The following is a 21,370-nucleotide window of genomic DNA, read 5'->3' as shown; positions in this document are numbered from 1 at the left end:
AGGTACTCAAACCCCCATTGTCCTGAGAGTTCTCATTCCCACCCCAACTCTCTTCTAGCTCCTTCCTGTTCACTCCCACCCTGTGACCTGGCTGACTCCTTTGCCCTCTGTTCCTCTCACACCCTCCCCGGATAATCACCTCAGCCATTCCCAGTAATTCACTCAACGGCTCATTCAAGCATATGTTAGGCGCCTCCTCAATTCCTGGCCGTGTACTAACTGTAGAGGATGAGAAATGAACAACGAGCATTTATTCAATAAATAGTTATTGATACTCCCAATATGTGTAAGCCAATCTTTGAGAGGTTGAATAAGACACCATTCTTGCTATCATGAAACTTGCAGGATGATAGGTTACACAGGGAAAGAATAATAAAAAAAAACAGGAGTCAGTGGTAAATAATATGGTTGGGGAAGCTCAGAATGCTGTGGGAACCTAAAAGAGGGAATAACCCAATCCAGGGGTCAGGGTAGATATCTGGAAGGAGGTGACACATAAGCCAGGGCCCCTCTGGGACTAAGGACCACTAAACCAAAAAAGGCAACAACTACTGCAGGTCATACTCTTTCCTCTCCTGGGATTCCTGGGAGTTTAGGGGGAATGGTAAAGGAGGGATGATACAGACTATGCACAAAGTCAAAAGTGTCTTTAAAATCAACTCACCAAAAATAAAATAAACTCACCAGACCTTACATTCTACAAGAATTCCCTACAGCATCAATGACCCTGCAGGCCCAGCCTCTGTTTAAACCTATTTAGCAAGATCCAGCTCAGACCTTCCATCCCCACTCAAAGACAACTCTTTAAAATGTGAAAGAAAGACTGTTATTAAGATCTATGGAAAACAAGTCCATATGTAGACTTTACTCATCCCACTTCATTTTTTATAATAGCTCAACAGGTGAACTGAAGTGACATCACAGTGAACAGTTCATTCTCAGTGAACAGAGGGCAGAATTCAGAAATCTAAGAGAATGAAGAGAAGTGCCAAGCCTGGCAAAAGGAAGTGGAGGTTCCCACAGAGCTGGCTACACTCCCATCTCTAGAAAGGGCCCTAGGGTCTCCCACGACTTGGAGAATTGCTAGAAAATTGCGCTTTTCCAGCCTAGGAGTTCTACAGAGGAGAATGTAGGATGGCCCTATTGCAGGCAAACCACACCTTGAACTCTGAGTTTATCATCTTGGGCTTTGGGGACCTGGCCGAACTGCAAGTCTTCTTTTTTGGACTCTTCCTAATCATGCATCTTGTCACCCTAGCAGGGCACACAACCATTGTGCTCATCACCCTCATTGACTCCTGCCTCCAGACCCCCATGTATTTCTTCCTTCGCAACCTGTCAACCATTGAGATTTGCTATATATTGGTGATTGTCCCCAACATGCTGGCCAATTTCTTATCCAGGAGCCAGCGGATGCCCTTCCTGGGCTGTGCCTTGCAGATGCACCTCTTCATCGCCCTGGGTGGTGCAGAGTGTTTCCTCTTGGCCGTGATGGCCTATGATCGTTTTGTAGCCATCTGCAACCCGCTGCGCTACACAGTCATCATCACTAGGGCCCTCTGCCTGCAGATGCTGACTCTGGCATGCATCAGTGGCTTTACACTCTCACTCACCCTTACTACGCTGATATTCCTTCTGCCCTTTTGTCGGTCCCACGAGATCAATCATTTCTTCTGTGACATCCCTGCTGTGCTGTTTCTGGCCTGCTCAGACACAAGAGCCAATGAGATTGCGGTCTTCCTCGTCTGCATGCTCATTCTGTTGATTCCTTTCTTGCTGATTCTGCTCTCCTATGCGTTCATTATTGCTGCCATCCTCAGAATCCACTCAGCTGAGGGAAGGAGCAAAGCCTTCTCCACCTGTGCTGGGCACCTGCTGGTCTCTGTTCTGCACTATGGCTGCGCAATATTCATCTACATTCGCCCCAAGTCATGCTACACCCCAGAACAGGACAAAGTTGTGTCCTTAATCTATACCAACGTAACTCCCATGCTCTACCCTATGATCTACAGTCTGAGGAACAAGGAAGTCAAGGGTGCCCTCAGAAGACTTCTGGAGAGCTATAGCCAGATGAGGCAGCTACCCAATGCAAGGTGAAGGGAAAGATGGGGTCTGCCAAAACAAATGTGGCCCCCTTTCAAGAATCCAATTGGTCATCCCACAGCACACCCCGTGGCTCCACTCTGAGGTCTACTTCATGGTTCTGTGCACCTGGACCTTACAGCCCCCTTTCCAGTGGCCAGAAAGATAGAACGAATCCTAAGGCTTTTCAAGATGTGGCAGTTCTGGGATATTTGTGGATGTTTCACTGTCTCTTCATGGACTATTACATCTGTCACGTGGAGCACTGTCAGAGACAAAGACACTGATGGAAAGAAGGTCATGAGCTGATCCAAACAAAGCAGTAAGGTGACCACTTCTCTGGCCAAAGACCCAGCAGGAACAAAAATACAAGGATCTCCCAAGTCCAAACTAAGTAAAGTAGAAAGACAGAGCCAACGCTGAAACTGAGTTCCACATCGTCAGAAAATAACCTGGAGATCACCTGAGATACAATGATGCCAACTGAATCAGCAGCACCAGCAGGGGCCTGTACCTGCTGCGTCCTCTTCCCACTCACCAGCCTCACTAAGGCATTTTACAATCTCCCCACTTCTGGCCTCTGGGCCAGCTGACTCCTCCTCACCCTTTAATGCCACTCATTCCTGGTGGCTTGTGCAGACTGCCTCTCCTTTGATTTGACCTGCCAGGCTTGGGGAGGTGCCCCTCCTTTGTGGCCCCGTGCGCTTACTCATCACCTAGCACTGAAATGGTTTGTCTGTCTCCCTGACTGACCTGGAATTCCTTGAAGGCAAGAACTATCATTAATTTCTGCCAGCCTCTGGCACATAATAGGTGTTCAATAAGAAGTAATCAAACTGCGAACCCCTATGCGCTTTGGCATAGGAATAGCTTCAGACCCCAGATGCTAACAGAATTAAAGCCTTCAATATTCTACTGAGCTGGGGCCTCGGTGATTCAGGGACTTAGGTCAGATGTAATGTTCCCAAGGAAGTATTTGCTGACTCTCCTTCCAACCCACAGGCTGGAATAAATGATAAATGCCATGGGTTCCTGTGTTCTCCTCCATTACGGCACTTAGCAGGAACAATTCTTGAATGAATGAATAGGTGAATGAATGAATGAGTACTTTGTGTGTACCAGGCACTGGGCATGGGACTTGGACTACGAAAAGCATAAGACATTGTCTCTGCCCTCAAGGAACTCACAAATTAGCCTGGGGGCGGGGGTAGGGTTAGACACCAAGACAACCTGTTTTAATGCAATGGTTACAAACTATTCATTCATAGGAGCAACCAGTCCCAGCACCATACCTATGAATACACACATGCTGTTAAAAGGGTGAGGAAGGAAAGGGCCTAGGACCTTGATGACCCTTCATTGGACGACTAAACCAATACCATGACCACCTCCCTCTAGACTCCATGTTCAGTCAACAATACATTTCCTTATACTTTAAGCCCATAAAGTATTTTTAACTCATGCACAGAGAAACATCATGAGCATCAGTTATTTCCAAGTTTGCCTGGTCTCCTCAGTTCATGGCTCTTACCACTTTGCTTATGCTAGACAATGACCCCATTGTCTGCCACAAAGAGGCCCTCAGAGCCACCAGAGGGGCACCCCTCAATGGGAGCAGCAGATCTTGGAGGGCAGGAACCGTGTGGATCATTTTTCTAGTGCCCAGCTCTACTTGCTATTTGGTCGGTGTGACTACAAGTCACTGGGAGAATATGGTGACAACAGACAAGAATCCAGTAAAGTCTCTGCCCAGGAGCATGCAGACCAGCAAATTCCCAGTGAAAGTCCAGAGCTAACGATGCTATGCTGAAAGATGGGCTTACGTTGCTATCAAATAGAGCGATACTATTGCACACCTCCCGGGATTGTGGTGAGGATGGCAAGGGACAATAGAACGTGATGCCCAGCTCAACACCCGGCATGCAAAGTGCCGAATCCATGGCAGCAGGGATTAGCCACAGCGTGGTGTGGCACTGGGTCCCTCCACATTGCCACACTGCTAAATTAAATCCACATGGCTCCGGAGAGAGAGGGAGAGAGGCTGTTGCTGATGTCACCCACTTCAACCCCACCCAGGCCCTGTGCTTCAGGGCCATACGATGCCCTTATGAAAGGATGCATGGGCACCCCCATATTTGGAGAAGCTTAGGTGGGTGCCTCTTCTTTTATCACTTCAATAAACGTTCGTTCCCATTGCTCTCTCTCCTAAATCCTTCCCTACCTTCAAAATAAACAAGTGAAATGTTGACAAGTGTTGTAGCTGGGGGGAGGGTGGGGTTTTTAATACTATTCTCTCTCCTGTGTGTAGATGTGTAATTTCCATAATAAAGAATTGTAAAAGGTAAAGGTGCTGATGAGCCTCCTTTGGTTGAGCAGTCTCCTTGCTTAGACTGCCTGTCACATCTGTGCCATTTATCTAACCTCCACTCTTCCTTTAAGACACGGCTCATGTATCATGTAGTCCATGACCCCTTTTCGATGACTGCCTTGGTCCAGTTCTCACTGAAGGCAACTCCTTCAGGAGTACAGCCCTGTCAGGCCCCATCCACCATGGCCTTGCTATCTGTGAGAGAAGGAAGTGACAGTGCCAACCCAAGGGGCCCTGCACATGCACATACACACTGATGCACATACACACTCATGCACACATGTACATACGGCCTTGGAGGGGAGAAGAGAGACAGGAAGTCCCAGCACTCCAGGCAACACAGAGGGAGACCTCTGGAGAGCATGGGGCCTCTGCAGGGATGTGGGGCAGAGAATGGTCAGAGGCGAAATGACAATAGCCCACTATCCTCCTCAGCAGTCTAGGGGGGCTGTGTTCCCAGAAGGAAGGAGCCAAGGAATCTGTAAGGTCAGAGTGAATGTCAACTTGACCTGAAGTGGCCTAGGGAGGGTGGCTAGGACACATTTAGGAGGATCAACTAGATGGGAGATGACATTAGAACATGAGCAGCTGTGGAAACATCTGTCATCAAGACAGGATTAGAAGGAGAGGGAAGCATTTGGGGAGTGGGGGAAATATGGTGAGGTCAGTTGGGGGCTGGTTGGGTTCCAGGTGCCTATAGGACATCCTAGTTTGGTGGCTCTACAGTCTTGAAACTCAGGAATTCAAGAAAAAGGTGGAGTATCCGGGACCTGGCAAGGAGATTCATGTTGATTTAACCATCACCTTCGTTGAATTCATACGCCCTGGCCCTGTCACCTCCTAATCACAGTCATTACAGATTGTGCCAAATGTGTTTTTAAATATATTAACTACATTCCGAGCAAGTTTTCTCTGACTCAGAAACATGAAGGCCCTAACTGCTACACAGCCAGAGGCTTAGGCTGGCACGGGCATTGCAGAGAAGAGGGCTGTGAGGTGCTGAGCCCTCCTGAGTATCGAGCTGTGTGTTTTCTGTGTTCACACACGTGTGCATGTGCAACAGAGTACCTGGAAGAGGTGGAAAAGCAAACTGTTTCTTCATGTAATATTGATGAAATGCTGATGAAGCAAACTACCAGTTGCCCTCTGGAGGAATAATTTTCCAGGTAGGATGAGCATCATGCATGCAATTTAGAAAGGGTTGCTTTTTGGAAGCAGCTCAAAATCTGGAAGGCAGACAAGGCTGTGCCGCACTGGCCCTGAGGTGGTTAGCCTGAGGTTTGGTGACTTCAGGGACCTCATTACAACCCTCCTAACTGTATCAAGAAAAGGTGCCAAGTAGAAGCACTTTCAAAGGGAAGATTGGCCTCCAGTGAATTGAACAAAACTATTAAAACCTCAGCAAAGTAGTTCACTTGGGAACCAATTAGAAGTTCTTCCACCAACAATTGCGGAATAACTTTCTTAATTTGTGTTCTGCTTACAAAGGTCATTCATGTTGTCAAAACTAAAGAAAAGTTTGGGCAAGTTTGGAAAAGAAAACAAAGATCAAGCATCTCACTTTCTCAAGACTACCACCAGGAAAATGCTAGTGCCCCAGGATGAGACGAGCTCGCTCACACCGAGTGCTCACAGCAGCGACTGGAACATGTGATCACTCAGTAAATGTTAGCGGTGATTATCGTTCCGTTGTTGGTAGGCTTGGAAAAGTCTTGCCCCACTCAAAAATGAGATAAAGCTCAACTAAATTTCCTTCCAGTATCTCATATGGACTTTATCGTGTATATAAACACGGATACTTTCTCATCCTAAACAATTCGTATCACGAAATGTGCGGCAGAGAGCGGCGCAGTCCTTCGCGCACCTCCCTCCCGCGCTGCCTCGCGTATTAAGGACAGTCTAGTGTGTCACCGCTTGTTTGCCTACTCCTATTCCATCGCGTTCATCCAAACATCACTCCACCCAGATTGGTCCCTGCAAGGGCTAAGAGAGGGAGGTATTTATTCACGGAGTCCTGGGCGCTGCCGCAGAGAGCTCTGCCCAGGAGCGCAGGCGCCGCCCGCCCGTACTTGCAGGCCCACCTTGTGCACAGCGGGGCGAAGGGAGCAAAAGCAAGATGTTCAGGGAGCCGGAGTGTCAACTGCAGGAGCGATAAGTCAGAGGGCCCAAGGGGGTGCAGGGGGTGCAGGGGGTGCAGGGGCCCCAGCACACAGCACAATCTAAGGTGCCAACAAGCGTCTATGGAAATAAAAGGCGCAGGGAGGAGCAGCCTGCCTGTGAGGGGGACCAGGAGATTCCACGAGTACGTAGAAACAGGAAAAAGCTTGTTAGGAAGTCACAGCAGAGCTTTTCATTCGTCAGTCGATTGGTCCAGGATGTTCCTTCTCTCCATGGGCCTGTGGCAGTGTGACCCAGTCATGACACTTTGACAACACTCTTCATCCTCACACCCGGTCCTGCCTGAAATCTCTGATGTCCACCTGCCGACAGGGCTGCCCTGTGTTTTCTCATCAATCAATTTACCCACCTCTCCTGCCCTCGAGCTCCTCTTTTTTAAAATTAATTAATTAATTAATGAGAGAGAGAGAGAGAGAGAGAGAGAGAGAGAGAGAGAGAGGGACACAGGCAGAGGGAGAAGCAGGCCCCATCCAGGGAGCCTGACGTGGGACTCGATCCCGGGTACCCAGGATCACGCCCTGGGCCCAAGGCAGGCGCTAAACTGCTGAGCCACCCGGGGTGCCCCCTCGCGTTCCTCTTTACCATCCTCGTCATCCTATGTCCCCAAGTATGTCAGCTCCGGGGGGAAAAGGCTTCTGCCGGCTTCGGTACCTGCTCTCTTCCCAGCTCCCGGAACGGCACCGGGTGGGCGCGGGACCGAGGAAAGCTCGAGGGGAGGTGGCCTCCCCCACCCCACCCCTGCAGCCCCAACACCCTCCCCGCACAGCCCCCCTCCTGACAAGCAGAGGTGGAGCAGGAGGCAGCTTTGGAAAATGACAGGTTTTTATTGCTATGTTTGCAGTGGCTTTTTAGCACAGTAAGAATGTCCCCGGCGGACCCCCACCCTCACCCGGTCCCACCCCTCCGACCGACGTCGGGGTGGCGTGGGGGAAGCCTTTCTAGGGTCCACTCGGCTGTCTCGGGATCGGACGTGACACACACGTGGGTTAATTAAAGCTGCTACATGGAAGACTCGAGACGTGGGAAGCGCATCAGCTTTAAGCTCGCAGGTGGGAGCCCGGCCCGGGATCCCTTCCCCGGCTGGTGCCCACCTCAGATCCCTGCGGTCGTGCCCGGCCCCGGGGGCAGGGCGCACGTGCCAGGCGAGCGGCCCCGGGGTCCCGGCACCGCATCCACCTGTGGGCAGCGGGGGCGTGGGGGGTGTCCCCGGAGGCCCCCCGCCGTGCACTCTCCCCCCCAGTCTGGGGCCGGGGACGACACATGCACACCCACACGACAGACTCGCACGCTCCACGGCTTGAAGCTTTTGCCTATGAAAATTAGATCTATAAATTCACACTCCTTGGCTGGGGCAGGGGACTAAGGGGACGCTGAAAGGGACGGGTGGGGAGTGGCAGGGGGAGGGACGTCGGGCTGTTTTCTCTTTAGAAATATACAAGCAGAAATCTCTTTCCTCAAGTTTTTATAAAATGTGCAAAATACAAGCCTCATTTGCCCACAGGCACAGTTTACACCTGGTATTCACCTTTGCTAAGAGAGATCTAGGTTCCCCCTACCTACATACTCACGCACACATGCACTCGTACACAAGCTCACACAATTGATATTGGTGGCAATTGGCGCGGGAACCGGGAGGTTCCGTTGCTGGCTGGCTCTCTAAGCTTCTAGAAGAGGGACGGGGAGAGGGGTCTAGCCCAGCTGAAACAGCGGCCTGGCAGGGGCGCCCCTTCTCCCCCCACACCCCCACCGCGGCCATCACCCCCAGCCCTGCCAGCCTCCAGCCGTACCTTTCCTATCGACTTGACCCCCTTCCAGACACAGAAGTAGACCAGCACCCAGCAGGCCAGCAGACACAGGGTCACCTCCCAGTTGAGGGCCCCCCACACCTCCAGGCCCCCGGAGACATGCAAGACTTTGTTCCTGGGGGACGGAGGGCCCGTGAGGGTGTGCGGGCAGCTTGCGGGCTGGGGGCGGCCCCGGGGGCGGTGCGCCCGGTCTAGCCTCCCTCCCACCAGCTGCCCTCCCTCCGTCAGCCTTGGCCCGGCCCACGCCTGGGGCCTGGAAGTTCTGCAGGGTGTGAGCCTGAAGCCCGAGTGGCCCAGGCCCGAGGCCGTAGGGCTGGGAGCCCGGCCCCACGGCACCCACAGCACCCACAGGGTGCTCGTGAGTGACCCCCCTCCCAGGCTGGCAGGCACGATGGAGTGACAATGCCTGGGACTGAGACGTGAAGGAGGCAGGTCCACCCATTCCGTCTCCTCTAGGGGTTGTGCTGGGGGCTCCCCAAAGACAGTCCGGGCCCCAGTGCACGCAGACTCCAACCATATGTGGAGCCCGCAGCAGGGGACAGGCAAGGCCTGGAAGGGGGAATGTGCCCGACCGCATCCTGATGCTCAAGGACCCGGAGCAGGTGATCAGCGGGCTGAGGACATGTGGGGCGGCAGCTCAGGTGCAGGCTGGGAGGGTAGGGAGTCACATGCCAGCTGCCTCCAGCCGGGGGGCTCAGGGCGGGGGGTAAGGGCAGCAGGGCTGGGGACGGTGAAGGAAACCCTTGGAGCCATGCAGGCCACAGACCGAGGCACAGGCGGTGTGGCCAGTAGTGCAGGGAGTCAGTGAGACCTGCATGACTCCAGGGGGTGCAGGTGGTCCTGGAGGCCCAGGTGGCCCTGGAAGCACAGGTGACCCCGGGGGTGCAGGTGGCCCCACAGGCACAGACAGCCCTGGGGGTGCAGGTGGCTCCCAGAATACAGCTGTCCCGGTGGAGGTGGTGAGGGAGAGGCTATTGCAGCAGCCATCACAGCGCCGCAGGTGACACAGGCAGCACAGGCTGCTGGCCCGGGCGGAGACGCCCTTCCCGGGACCTGGAACACCTGCTGCGACAGGGCCGGGTGCTCCTGCCGGGCGACATCCAGTGCACCCGCTGCTCCGGAGATGGATGTGCAGCTGGGGAGCCAAGAAACCAGCTGCTCCAGCTGTGTCCTATCTGAGAGGTGACTGGGGGCCAGGGGAGGGGACGTGGAGAGGCCTTGGACAAGGAGGTCAGGGGTCAGACTGGGGGAGCACAGGAAGGAGGGGCGAGGGGGTTCCGGGGCCTGGAGGGGCCGGCCTGGGACAGGGGGGTGGCAGTGGGCGGCAGAGACAGTGGGAGAGAGGGTCTAACGCCCCGGCAGCAGGGGGCAGGCCTGGGGGCACTGAGGGCTGAGAGAGGCCAGAGAGGAGCAGACCCTGGAGCCATCAGGAGGCCTGAGGCACAGTCGAGGTTGGCATGGGGGGGCCTGACCGAATGTCCACCAGCTTCCTCACGGTGCCTTTCCCGTCTCCCTTGGAGGCAGAGGTGGCCCCCAGGTCTGGCTCCACGTGTCCAGCCCCAGCAAGGGCCCCTTGGAAAGGAGTTTGTAGTATCCGGCACCATCGTCACTGAGTTGGTTCCCAGAGGGCCGGGGTGCGGGTGGGGGTGCAAGGGGGCTGGGGACGGTCGCTGTTGTGCCGGGGGATTGGAGACTCCCACAGGGTCAGTGCCAGGAAGTACACGTGGCGCACGGGGCAGGCCCCACGTGAGGGGGCAGACACACATAGGGGCAGGAGGACCCCATTTCATCTGATCTGCTTGCTCAGTCCCTCCCGTGAGGCCGACTGGGGGCCGAGGACCCTGGCCACCTGCACATGGGCATGGCCTCTGTCGTGAGCAGCTTTCCCTGCTGGTGCGCACCAGGCAGCCCGTCGGCCCCACTTTGTCCATAAGCCGAGGCCGAGAAAGGGGGCTCCCACCGACCTAGTGCCCCTCCTGGGTGGTGCGTCCTTCCCCAGGGACTGAGTCCTATGCCAGTGGCCCCTGGAGTGTGGCCCTGAGGGCTCGTCCTGGGCACTGGGCCCTGTGGGCCCCGTTGGTTCCCCGGGGTTGGAGGGCAGGGGCTGCTTGCTGTTTGTTTCCTCGGGAGCCATGCGGGGAGGGGCAGAGGGGGAGAGACTCTCAAGCAGGCCCCTCGCGCCACGCGGAGCCCCCCATGGGCTCGACCTCACAGCTCTGAGGTCATGCCCTGAGCCGAAAGCGGGAGTCGCGTGTCACCGACTGAGCCACCCAGGCCCCCTTGGATGAGGGCGGTTCCCAGGGTCTGTCACCACACAAAATAAAACTTAGTCGCCTCGGACTTTATGTTCGGCTACTGCGTCTCCACCTTCTCTTTGCCCTGCCCGTGCAGCACTCATTGCTCCTGCTTGAGGGTGTGTAGAGAGAGGAAGGGAACTCTCTGGTGCCTGTTCCTCTTCCTACAAGGACACCAGTCCTGTCGGAGTAGGGGCCCACCCTTAGGACTCCTTTTAACCCTGATGACCTCCTTAAAGTCCCTATCTCCTTCCAGATGCAGGCCCAATAGGGGTTAGGATTTCAACATAGGAATTTGTGGAGGCAGGGAGATACAGCTCAGCCCATAACCTACCCCAAACATGATATTTTCAGTCTTTTAAATCTTTGCTCATATGCTCACTAAAATCACACCTCAATATCGTTTCACTTTCTTTAGATCTTTAACGTGGCTTGACAACCAGTCCTAAGACGTTGAGCCAGGGGTACCTCCTCTTCTGAGAACCGTCCATTCATATCATTTATCATGTTTTTAAATCCAAATAGGCACATTTTACTTATTGATCCGTGAATGCTCTTTACATATTGAAGATACCAAATCTTGTCATCATTTGAAAACACTTTCCTTCCTCATTGCTTCCCTGCATCCTTGTTCACTTCTTTTCTACACAGAGGGTCTTTAATAATTTGAGATGTATTTCAGTGGGAGATTTTTTTCCATTATGATTTCTGTAGTTTGTGTCCACTGGAAAGACTTATGTACCGAAAAAGTGTAAAATCTGTCATCCATAACGTCTTTTGGTCCTTTCAAATGTTAGTACACTAGAAATTTATTTTGGTGTGAAAAATGCCATTGGTCTAACTTTGTCTCCTCCCCTGCCCAAGGTTAGTCAGGTGTCTCAACATCATTTATCACAAAATCCATATATCCCTACATTTGAAATGTCATCTTCACCAAAGTCTAAGCCCACATATAACTTTCTTCTTGCACACTTATATGTCTGTCCAGTCCACGTTGTGTGCACTGGGATGGCCTCCCTGAGGAAATGACCTGAAGGATACAGTAGAGAAAATTGGGATTGGTATGGGAGAAGGGAGAGAGACAGAGATGGAGGAAGACACACAGACAGAGAGACTTGATCGGCTCAGCTGGGATTGCCTTTGCAAGGGTTCAGGGGGAAACCTGAGCACAAGAGGGGGTGAGAGAGAAAATGTTGAGGCATCAGTGGGTAGATTAGAGGCCTGTTGCATTGGGGAAGAGCATTTGGGTTTCCCTTTACTTCTGTTTTTTTTTTTTAAATAAAAAAGACTTTATTAATAATGCTGTTACAATTCTTTTGTTTCAAAAGACGGCATACACACAGATATGGGCAACTATACACAGTCCTAGTTTTAGTGGTGATTGAATTTGCAGGTTATTGAATTCCTAATTTTGTAGGGACTGTAAATTCCCCCATGGCATATTTATCCAGATTTCTGTGACGAGAGCATATTACCCAGTTAGGGGATGAGGGAACATTCTTCTGCTATATAGTAAAGTGAAAGATAAGAGGAGAAAGGACAAGATAGGGGGCTGCAAAGTTGATGTCCAAAATCAAAAGCAAGGAAAAAAAAATCAAAAGCAGGACCCATGTTCTCATGGGAAACTAGGGTTTATCAGCCAGGACAGAAGCAGGATTCTAAGGAACCAAGCCAGCGATGTGACTGGAGAAAAAGATGTAAAACTAAGAGTCAGGAGCGAGAGTGACACTAAGCTTGAAGGTGTCCATAAGGAGCCCCTTAGTGGTTCAGTTGAGTAAGCATCCGACTCTTGGTTTGGCTCAGGTCATGGTTTTGGGGATGCGGTATTGAGCCCCACATGGGTTCGGCATTCAGCGGTGGGTCTGCTTGACGATGCTTTTTTTCTCCCTCTGCCTCAAGCCAATACATAGATCTTTTTTAAAGAGAAAGAGTATGTAAAGAACAATGGTGAGTTTATTGGGATTATTCAAGTCAGAAGAGAAAGAAAGCTGGTCTTGAACTTGCCTTTTATAGAAAAATAAATTTCCAAAAGAAATAAAGCTGAAGCAGGAGAAAAGAAATGAGAGCACACAATTAAATAGGAAATATGAAACCATTAAAATAAAGGGAGAAAGCCCTGATGAAGAAATGTATGCAGGATACAAAACCCAGAAGCCACGTGTGAACAAAAATGAACCAGTGTCTGGATACAAGGAAGTGTCAAGTGATTTGTGGTAGAGACACCATAAAAGCATCCAACTGGGACTCAGGTGAGAAAATCATGAGTCAAAAAGGAAAAAAGCAGGATGCAAAATCCAGAAGGAAAAATTGAATAAACAACAAAAAACACCAATGTCTAATTACACAAAGGTGCTGAGCTCTGTTATGGAAGAAAACATGATAAATAAGATAAAACGACAAGCAACAAGTCAGGAAAACGTCAGTAACCCAAATGGTAGACTAAAGCTAATGCCTTTAAAATGCAAATAACTCCTAGAAATAAAGACATAAGAAGACAAAGAGCCCAGCAGGACATTGTACAAACAGGGGACATGGAATCCTTGAAAAAGAATCAGAAGCAGCCAATTTGGGGCACAGTATTGCTGCGGGTGGGGGAGTCTGCCTTGTGTGCACGGGGGTCTCGGTTCTCGGATCCCCCAGGAAAGAGTGACGTGAGGACCCGCGCTCACAGAAAGCCAGCCAGAAGGAAGGTGACAGCACAAAGGAGCTTATTAAGGACAGCACAGTCTCAAGGCGGGAGAGGAGGCAGGTCCAGAGCTGGTGACTGCACCCGGGCTGAGGGGTCTTTCCTTGTATGTTTGCAGAGGTCACGGGTCTTGGCTGGCGGCGGGGTCTCCGACCCAGGTTGTGTCCCATCATCTAAGGGGCTCCTACCGGTTGGGGTGGGGGTGAAACCCAGTGTACATCTGTGATAATGAAGTCATTGGTGACCCTGGGGCTGAGGTGGAAGAGGAGAGCAGGTGGCCTGCACATGTGGGCCCTGGTCTGTCAGCAGCCCTCCCTCTCACCCCTGCTCCCTCTTCCCCTTCCTCCTTCCTCCTTCTCCCCTGCCCCGTCCTCCTCCTTCCCCCTCTTCCCCCTTTCCCCCAGCCCTCCTCCCTCTCCCCCACCCCCCTTTGGAAGGCCAGAGGCCAAGACCTTCTAGCCACAATCAGGATGCTGTGCCCTCAGGCTTCTAAGGTGTCCCCTACTGTCACCGCCCCTGCCTGCAGCTCAGGTCTAACCTGCCTACTTTATCAGTAGGATCCTTTTGATGTAATCAAGAGTCATGGATGCAGGTCACTATATCCTGGGGAAAAATTGCAAGAACTCACACAAAACTGTTCATCGTGGTTCCTACAGACCCTGAGGTGATGAGGTTTTTTTACTTTCTAACAACACGCCTTGGCATAAGGCATGAATGATTTTATAGTGAGTGTGTATCCTAGTGGGCAAAACTGCGACATGTCTAAGCCCCGGGAAGTGTGAACACCCTGTGATTCGGGTTTTGCTGTCCTCCCTGGAACTCTGCACGCGCATACCTTCGTAGTTCCAAATGAAGCCTGGAAGCTCCCAGCAAGATGTTCCCAGGGGTTCTCTCTGGGTGGTGAGACCCCAGAGGGCATGTTCCCAGTGTCACTTTAAAAGTTTCTGGAGGTGCACAGCTCGGCCAATGACCGTGTTTAGCCTCCGTAAATAGGAAACAACGTGTTAGGATCAAACACCAGGACGGAAATGCTCAATACGCATTGTAGGGGGTAGATGCGGCTCACAGAGAAGACTCAGTGCACGGGTGGGCCACATGCCAGTCCAGGCTCGTGCGTGACTGGAGTGACCCAAAGGCGTCAGGCCGCCCAGCCTCACCCCAGAAGAAGGAAGGCTGCGGGCTGGCGAGCCGCGTGCCCCAGAGGCACGCTCTGGCTTGCGGGTGTTGAACGAGGCCCTGTTCACTTCCTTGTCCCGCATGCTGTAGCCGAGGTGATGGGTATGGGACTGAGCGCCACTCAGGGCACAGAGAGCACCGGCCCCGCGGGTGTGCGTGCAGAGCTGGGGAGGATTCAGCAGAGCAGCCAAGAGACAGAGGCAACGCCCCCGGGGTGAACCGAGCAGCCAGGTGGAAAGGGCCTCCTTCGGCCCCCAGTGCAGCGAAACCTGACAGCGCGGCCACGACGTGGGCATAAGTCACAGCTATGGCTCGGGGTGCGAGGGCCACGGAAGAACTGAAGAAGAACAGGGCAAGCTCGGTGGCCCGGGTGCGGGAGCAAGAGAGCTTGGTTCGGGGGGGGGGAGGTCCTGGAAGAAGTGGGTGAGGAGGCGAGGCCCGCAGAGCTGGAGCAGAGCGGCCAGGGTGCTGTGGGTGAGCGCTGGCCAAGGCGAGCAGGCAGGCGGTGGCGGCCAGCCCCGTGCGGGTCCCCTGGCCCATGACGTCTCGGTAGAGGGCCACAGGTTTGTGCAGGAGGCACTCCCAGGGGCCAGGGCATGGAGGAGGAACAGCTGGGTGAGGCAAGCTCCGTGGGGCACAGGCCACACTGCCGCCAGCAGGCGTGCCAGCACCGAGGCACTGTGTTGGAGATATAGGCAACGTCCAGCAGCAACAGGTTGGCTAAGAAGTACATGCGGGGGTGGAGTAGGGAGTCCAGGACAGTAAGGCTGACGATGTCCAGGTGCCCAACCACAGCCTAGATGTAGACCAGCAGAAATATCTCGAAAAGCAAGGGCCTCGACTCTGTGCCAGCCAGCCCTTCCAGAAGAAACTGGGACCCTAGGGTGTCACTCCCCATCTACATGGAGCCAGGCACGGAAACTGTAGAGTCTGACTCAGCGTCACATGAGGATCTAAGTCCCGAGGTTCCAATTTACAAGAGGGAGTGGGGGTGAGGGAAGGTCCAGAGACAAAGAAGACAGGTTCCAAGCTTAGGACAATGAGACTTGGAATGAAGGAGTGAGGTTAGGCTCGGGAGGCCGGTGGTGAGGTGGAGGCCAAGGGAGCAGGAATGGCAACCCCACACCCAGAGAGGTGCGTGACCTGGAAGCCCCGGTGTGCCCTCCCCCCGTGAGGGTGTCAGTCAATCCCCCAGAAACGCCTATCCGAATGCGGAGCCTAGACCCTGTAATCATCCGCAACGGTCCCCTTACTTCCCCAGCGCCCACAGAGCAGAGCCCCAACTCGGGATCAGTGATAAGACATTCGTCGGGTCCATCCTTCTGCTCTGGACCTCTCGGTGCCTCCCATGTCACAAAGAGTCAAAGCCACAGTCTTGTCCGAGGCCCCCTGGGCCCTCTGTGATACGCTCTCTCCTCTCCTCTGTCATCAGGCAACAACTCCGGCAGCTCCGTGCCTCGAATCACATCTGCACATGGACCCACAGCAGCAGACACCCTGGCCCGTTGCCTGCCTCCGCAGGAGACGGCTCTGCCCTCCCGCCCGCGGCGAACTGACCCCGTTTCTCTGGCTGCTCTCAGGGTGCCAGCCCTGCTAGGCAATCGTTTCACATGTGAACGTACTAAATGCCACGGAATTTTCACTTAAAATGGCTTATTGTGTGTTAAGTCTTATTGTAAGTTAATGGCTTATTGTATGTACAATACAACAGTCCACCACCCTCAAGAAAAAGAGAAGGCAAAATAAAGGTTTTCCCGACATACAGAGGCTGAGATCCTTTGTTGTCAGCAGAAAGCCTGCAGTACGAGAAATGCTAAAGAACATTCTCCACGAGGAAGGGTGATACCAGATGGGACCTTGGATCTATGGGCAGGAACGCACAGTTCCAGACTTGGAAAGTACGTGGGTGAATATAAAATATGTTTTCTCTCTTTAAAATTTCCTTCGACCATAGCAAACCATTTAAAGCAAAAGTATTCACCACATGATGTGGGCTTTGTAACCTCCAGAGGGAATGAAATGCACGACAGCAATAGCACAAAGCACAGGAGTGGGTAATTGGAGGTATACTGTTGTCATGTTCTCATCTTATATGGGAAAGGATCGGAAATTATTTTAACGCAGTCAAATATGTGTTCGAAACCCTAGAACCCTAAATATAAAATCTATACCTATAGAGTGAAATTCTATAAGTTACAAAAGGTGGATAAGATATATACTGCGTAGACTCTCATCATAAGAAAGTTTGAGTGGCTGTACCAATAGGCAGAGTAGGCTTCGGGACAAGGGAGATGATGGGATGGAGGACGTTTGCTACTGATAAAGGGGTCACTTTGTGAAGAAAACCTAAATATGTACACACTGCTAATAACAGGGCTCCAAAATACATGAAACAAAACTCACAGAAAAGAAAGGAGAAATAGATGAATCCACAAGTGGAGAAACATTTTCACACTCCTTTTGCATAATTGATAGAACAATATGGCAGAAAATCAGACATAGAAGAGCATTAAAAGCTAAATACATAGCGGGAAAGAAATAATGAAGATAGGAGCAGATGTGAATAAAATGTTAAATGGACAAACAGTAGAGAAGAATCCATGAAACTGAAAGCATTAAAAAAAATACCAAATATCTTCTCCCCTTCTGTAGGTTCTCTTTTATTTTTGTTGACTCTTTCCTTTGCTGTGCAAAAGCTTCGTATCTTCATGAAGTCCCAATAGTTCATTTTTGCTTTTGCTTCTCTTTCCTTCATGAATGTATCTTGCAAGAAGTTACTGTGGCCAAGTTCAAAAAGGGTGTTGCCTGTGTTCTCCTCTAGGGTTTTGATGGAATCTTGTCTCACATTTAGATCTTTCATGCATCTTGAGTTTATCTTTGTGTATGGTGCAAGAGAGTGGTCTAGTTTCATTCTTCTCCATGTGGATGTCCAATTTTCCCAGCACCATTTACCTGAAATCTGGCATCAAGATAAGAAGCTTCTGCACAGCAAAAGAAACAGTCAACAAAACTCAAACACAACCTGCAGAATGGGAGAAGATATTTGCAAATGACGTATCAGATAAAGGGCTAGTTTCCAAGATCTATAAAGAACTTATGAAACTCAACAGCAAAGAAACAAACAATCCAATCATGAAATGGGCAAAAGACATGAAGAGAAATCTCACAGAGGAAGACATGGACATGGCCAACACGCACATGAGAAAATGCTCCGCATCACTTGCCATCAGGGAAATACAAATCAAAACCACAATGAGATCCCACCTCACACCAGTGAGAATGGGGAATATTAACAAGGCAGGAAACCACAAATGCTGGAGAGGATGCGGAGAAAGGGGAACCCTCTTACACTGTTGGTGGGAATGTGACCTGGTGCAGCCACTCTGGAAAACTGTGTGGAGGTTCCTCAAAGAGTTAAAAATAGACCTGCCCTACGACCCAGCAATTGCACTGCTGGGGATTTACCCCAAAGATACAGATGCAGTGAAACACCGGGACACCTGCACCCCGATGTTTCTATCAGCAATGGCCACAATAGCCAAACTGTGGAAGGAGCCTTGGTGTCCATCGAAAGATGATGGATAAAGAAGCTGTGGTCTGTGTATACAATGGAATATTCCTCAGCCATTAGAAACGACAAATACTCCCCGTTTGCTTCGACGTGGATGGAACTGGAGGGTATTATGCTGAGTGAAATAAGTCACTCAGAGAAGGACAAACATATGGTCTCATTCATTTGGGGAATATAAAATACAGTGAAAGGGAATAAACGGGAAAGGAGAAAAAAATGAGTGGGAAATATCAGGGAGGGAGACAGAACGTGAGAGACTCCAAACTCTGGGAAATCAACTAGCAGTGCTAGAATGGGGGTGCCTGGGTGACAGACACTGAGGGGGGCACTTGATGGGATGAGCACTGGGTGTTATTCTATATGTTGGCAAATTGAACGCCAATAAAAAATAAATTTATATAAAAAAAATACCAAGAGGGACAGCCCCATGGCGGAGCGGTTTAGCGTCACCTGCAGCCCAGGGTCTGATTCTGGAGACCTGGGATGGAGTCCCATGTCGGGCTCCCTGCATGGAGCCTGCTTCTCCCTCTGCCTGTGTCTCTGCCTCTCTCTCTCTTGCTCATGAATAAACAAAATCTTTAAGAAAAACCAAGAAAACGGATTTTTTTAAAAAAGAGTGTAACCAGGGATTATCAAGAATACTATTTGTGGATACGTTTCTCAACATAGAGGAAATGGACAAATTCTTTGAATAACACAAATTACCTAATCTTCTGCGAGAAGAAATAGAAAACCTGAATATCCCCAAGTCTATGAGAGAAATGGAAGAGAAAACTCCAGGCCCACATGGCTTTACTGGCAGATACAACCAAATACTTAACGGAGAAAAATTACCAATCCTATCCAAATTCTTTCAGAAAGCAGAGGAGTTTCCCTTCACAAATCATTTTATGAGGGCAGCATTACACAGCACTAAAACCAGATGAAGACATTGCTAAGAAAAGAAAACCCTAGATCAAAGTCCTTCATGAAGTTACATAGAAAAAATTTGATTAAATATTAGCTAATTCAGTCCAACAATATATAAAGAGGATCATAGAATGGTGACCTTATCCCAAGAATGAAATATTGGTTTTCACTAAAAAATTAAATCAGGGTCATTCATCATATTAAGAAAACAAAGGAGAGAGAACATGCCATCATTTCAATAGATGCAGAAGAAATGCATTAGACACAATCCAGCAACCACTCAGGAGAAACGCTCTCAGAGAACTAGGCCTGGAGGGAAACTTTCTTAATCTGATAAAGGGAATCTACAAAAATAAACTCAGAATGGAGGAAAGACCTTAATGTGAGACAGGAATCCACCCCAATCCTGGAGGAGGACACAGGCAGCGACCTCTGTGACCTCGGCCACAGCTACTTCTTGCTAGACACGTCTCCAGAGGCAAGGGAGACAAAAGCAGGAGTGAACTGCTGGGGCTTCATCGGGATAAAAAGCTTCTGCACAGCAAAGGAAACAGTCCACAAAACCGAAAGGCAACCATCAGAACGGGAGAAGATGTTTGCCAATGTCTTAGCAGATAAAGGGCTAGTCTCCAAGATCTATAAAGAACTTCTGGAACTCGACACCCACAGAACACATAATCCAATTGAGACATGGGCAGAAGACATGAACAGACGTTTCTTCAAAGAAGACCTACACATTATGTATACAATGGAATATTCCTCAGCCATTAGAAACGACAAATACCCACCATTTGCTTTGTCGTGGGTGGACCTGGAAGGTATGATGCTGAGTGAAGTAAGTCAGTTGGAGAAGGACAAACATTATATGGTCTCATTCATTTGGGGAATATAAAAAACAGTGAAAGGGAAGCAAGGGAAAAGGAGAGAAAATGAGTTGGAAATATCAGGGAAGGAGACAGAACATGAGAGACTTCTGACTCTGGGAAACGAACTAGGGGTGGTGGAAGGGGGGGAGGGCGGGGGGTGGGGGTGACTGGGTGACGGGCACTGAGGGGGCACTTGGCGGGATGAGCACTGGGTGTTATTCTATATGTTGGCAAATTGAACACCAATAAAAATTAAATTTACAAAAAAAAAAAAAAAAAAGAAGAAGACCTACACATGGTCCGCAGACACATGAAAGAATGCTCCACCTCACTCGGCGTCAGGGAACTACAAGCCAAAGGCACGACGAGACACCACCTCACAGTGGTCAGAAGGGCTAAAATTAACGAGTCAGGAAACAAGCATGTGGAGGGAGGCAGACCCTCTTACCCTGTTGATGGGAAAGCAGCTGGTGCAGCCACTCTGGAAAACAGTGTGGGGGGTCCTCAAAAGGTAACACATAGAGCTACCCTATGACCCACGAATTGCACCACTCGGTACTTGCCCCAAAGATACAAACATAGTGATCCGAAGGGACACCTGTACCCCAATGTTTATAGCAGCAGTGTCCTCAAGAGCCAAGACAAATGGACAATATATATGCATTATAAAGAGAGAGAGACGCGCACGCACACTCCATGGATGACTACTCGGCCATCAAAAAATGAAATCTTGCCTTTGCCATTTGCAACGTGGATGGACCTAGAGGGTATGATGCTAAGCAAAATAAGTCAGAGAAAGACAATTATCATATGATCTCACTCGTACGGGGAACTTAACACACAACACGCGTGTATTACGTACGTGGAGGAGAGGGAACCGATAAAACAAGATGAAATCTCCCCCTGCCTATGTCCCTGTGCCCTCTCTGTGTCTCTCATGAATACACATATAGAATCTTAAAAAAAAAAAAAAAGATTCTTGGGCCCTGACATAGGACATCCCATCGATAGTATCAACTACCTTGCTTGATGTCCTTACAACAGTAAATTCAAAATCTAAACTTTAGATGTGTGTGTACTGCACATTGTTTCCCAGTACAAGTATGTTGGATGTGCATTTGCTGGGCCACACACCAATTCTCAAGAAATCTGAAAGTTAAGAAGCCAAATTTCACCGAGTATGCCTCTGACCAGCCGTATCTTGTTCTTCATTTTCGAGGAAAAACTTTCCACTTTTCACTGTTGAGTATGATTTTAGCTGTGGGGTTTGCTTTTCATATCGGGGAATGCTAATTCTATCCCCCATTTATTGAAGGTTTTTGCTATGAAAATATGTTGTCTTTTGTCGAATGCTGTTTCTGCATCTATGGATCATATGATTTTTATCTTTCACTCAAACAGGTGATGTTTCACATTTCTAGATGAGCGTGTGTGG

At 50.4% G+C, this 21,370-nt stretch overlaps 1 protein-coding gene across 1 annotated transcript; it reads left to right on the top strand.

Annotated features, from left to right (window-relative positions):
* The first annotated feature begins 1,134 nt into the window (after positions 1 to 1,134).
* LOC140596146 (olfactory receptor 10V1-like) lies at positions 1,135 to 2,097 on the top strand. The gene has a single exon (XM_072743540.1). The coding sequence runs from the start codon at positions 1,135 to 1,137 to the stop codon at positions 2,095 to 2,097; it is 963 nt and encodes a 320-aa protein (XP_072599641.1).
* The last annotated feature ends 19,273 nt before the right edge of the window (positions 2,098 to 21,370 follow it).

Source organism: Vulpes vulpes, chromosome X (genome assembly GCF_048418805.1).
Source record: "Vulpes vulpes isolate BD-2025 chromosome X, VulVul3, whole genome shotgun sequence".
Taxonomy (NCBI): domain Eukaryota; kingdom Metazoa; phylum Chordata; class Mammalia; order Carnivora; family Canidae; genus Vulpes; species Vulpes vulpes.
This window is presented reverse-complemented; position numbering and strand designations above follow the sequence as displayed.

Coding starts and splice junctions, on each gene's coding strand:
- LOC140596146 (XM_072743540.1), top strand. CDS start 1,135: ATGGCCCTATTGCAGGCAAACCACACCTTGAACTCTGAGTTTATCATC.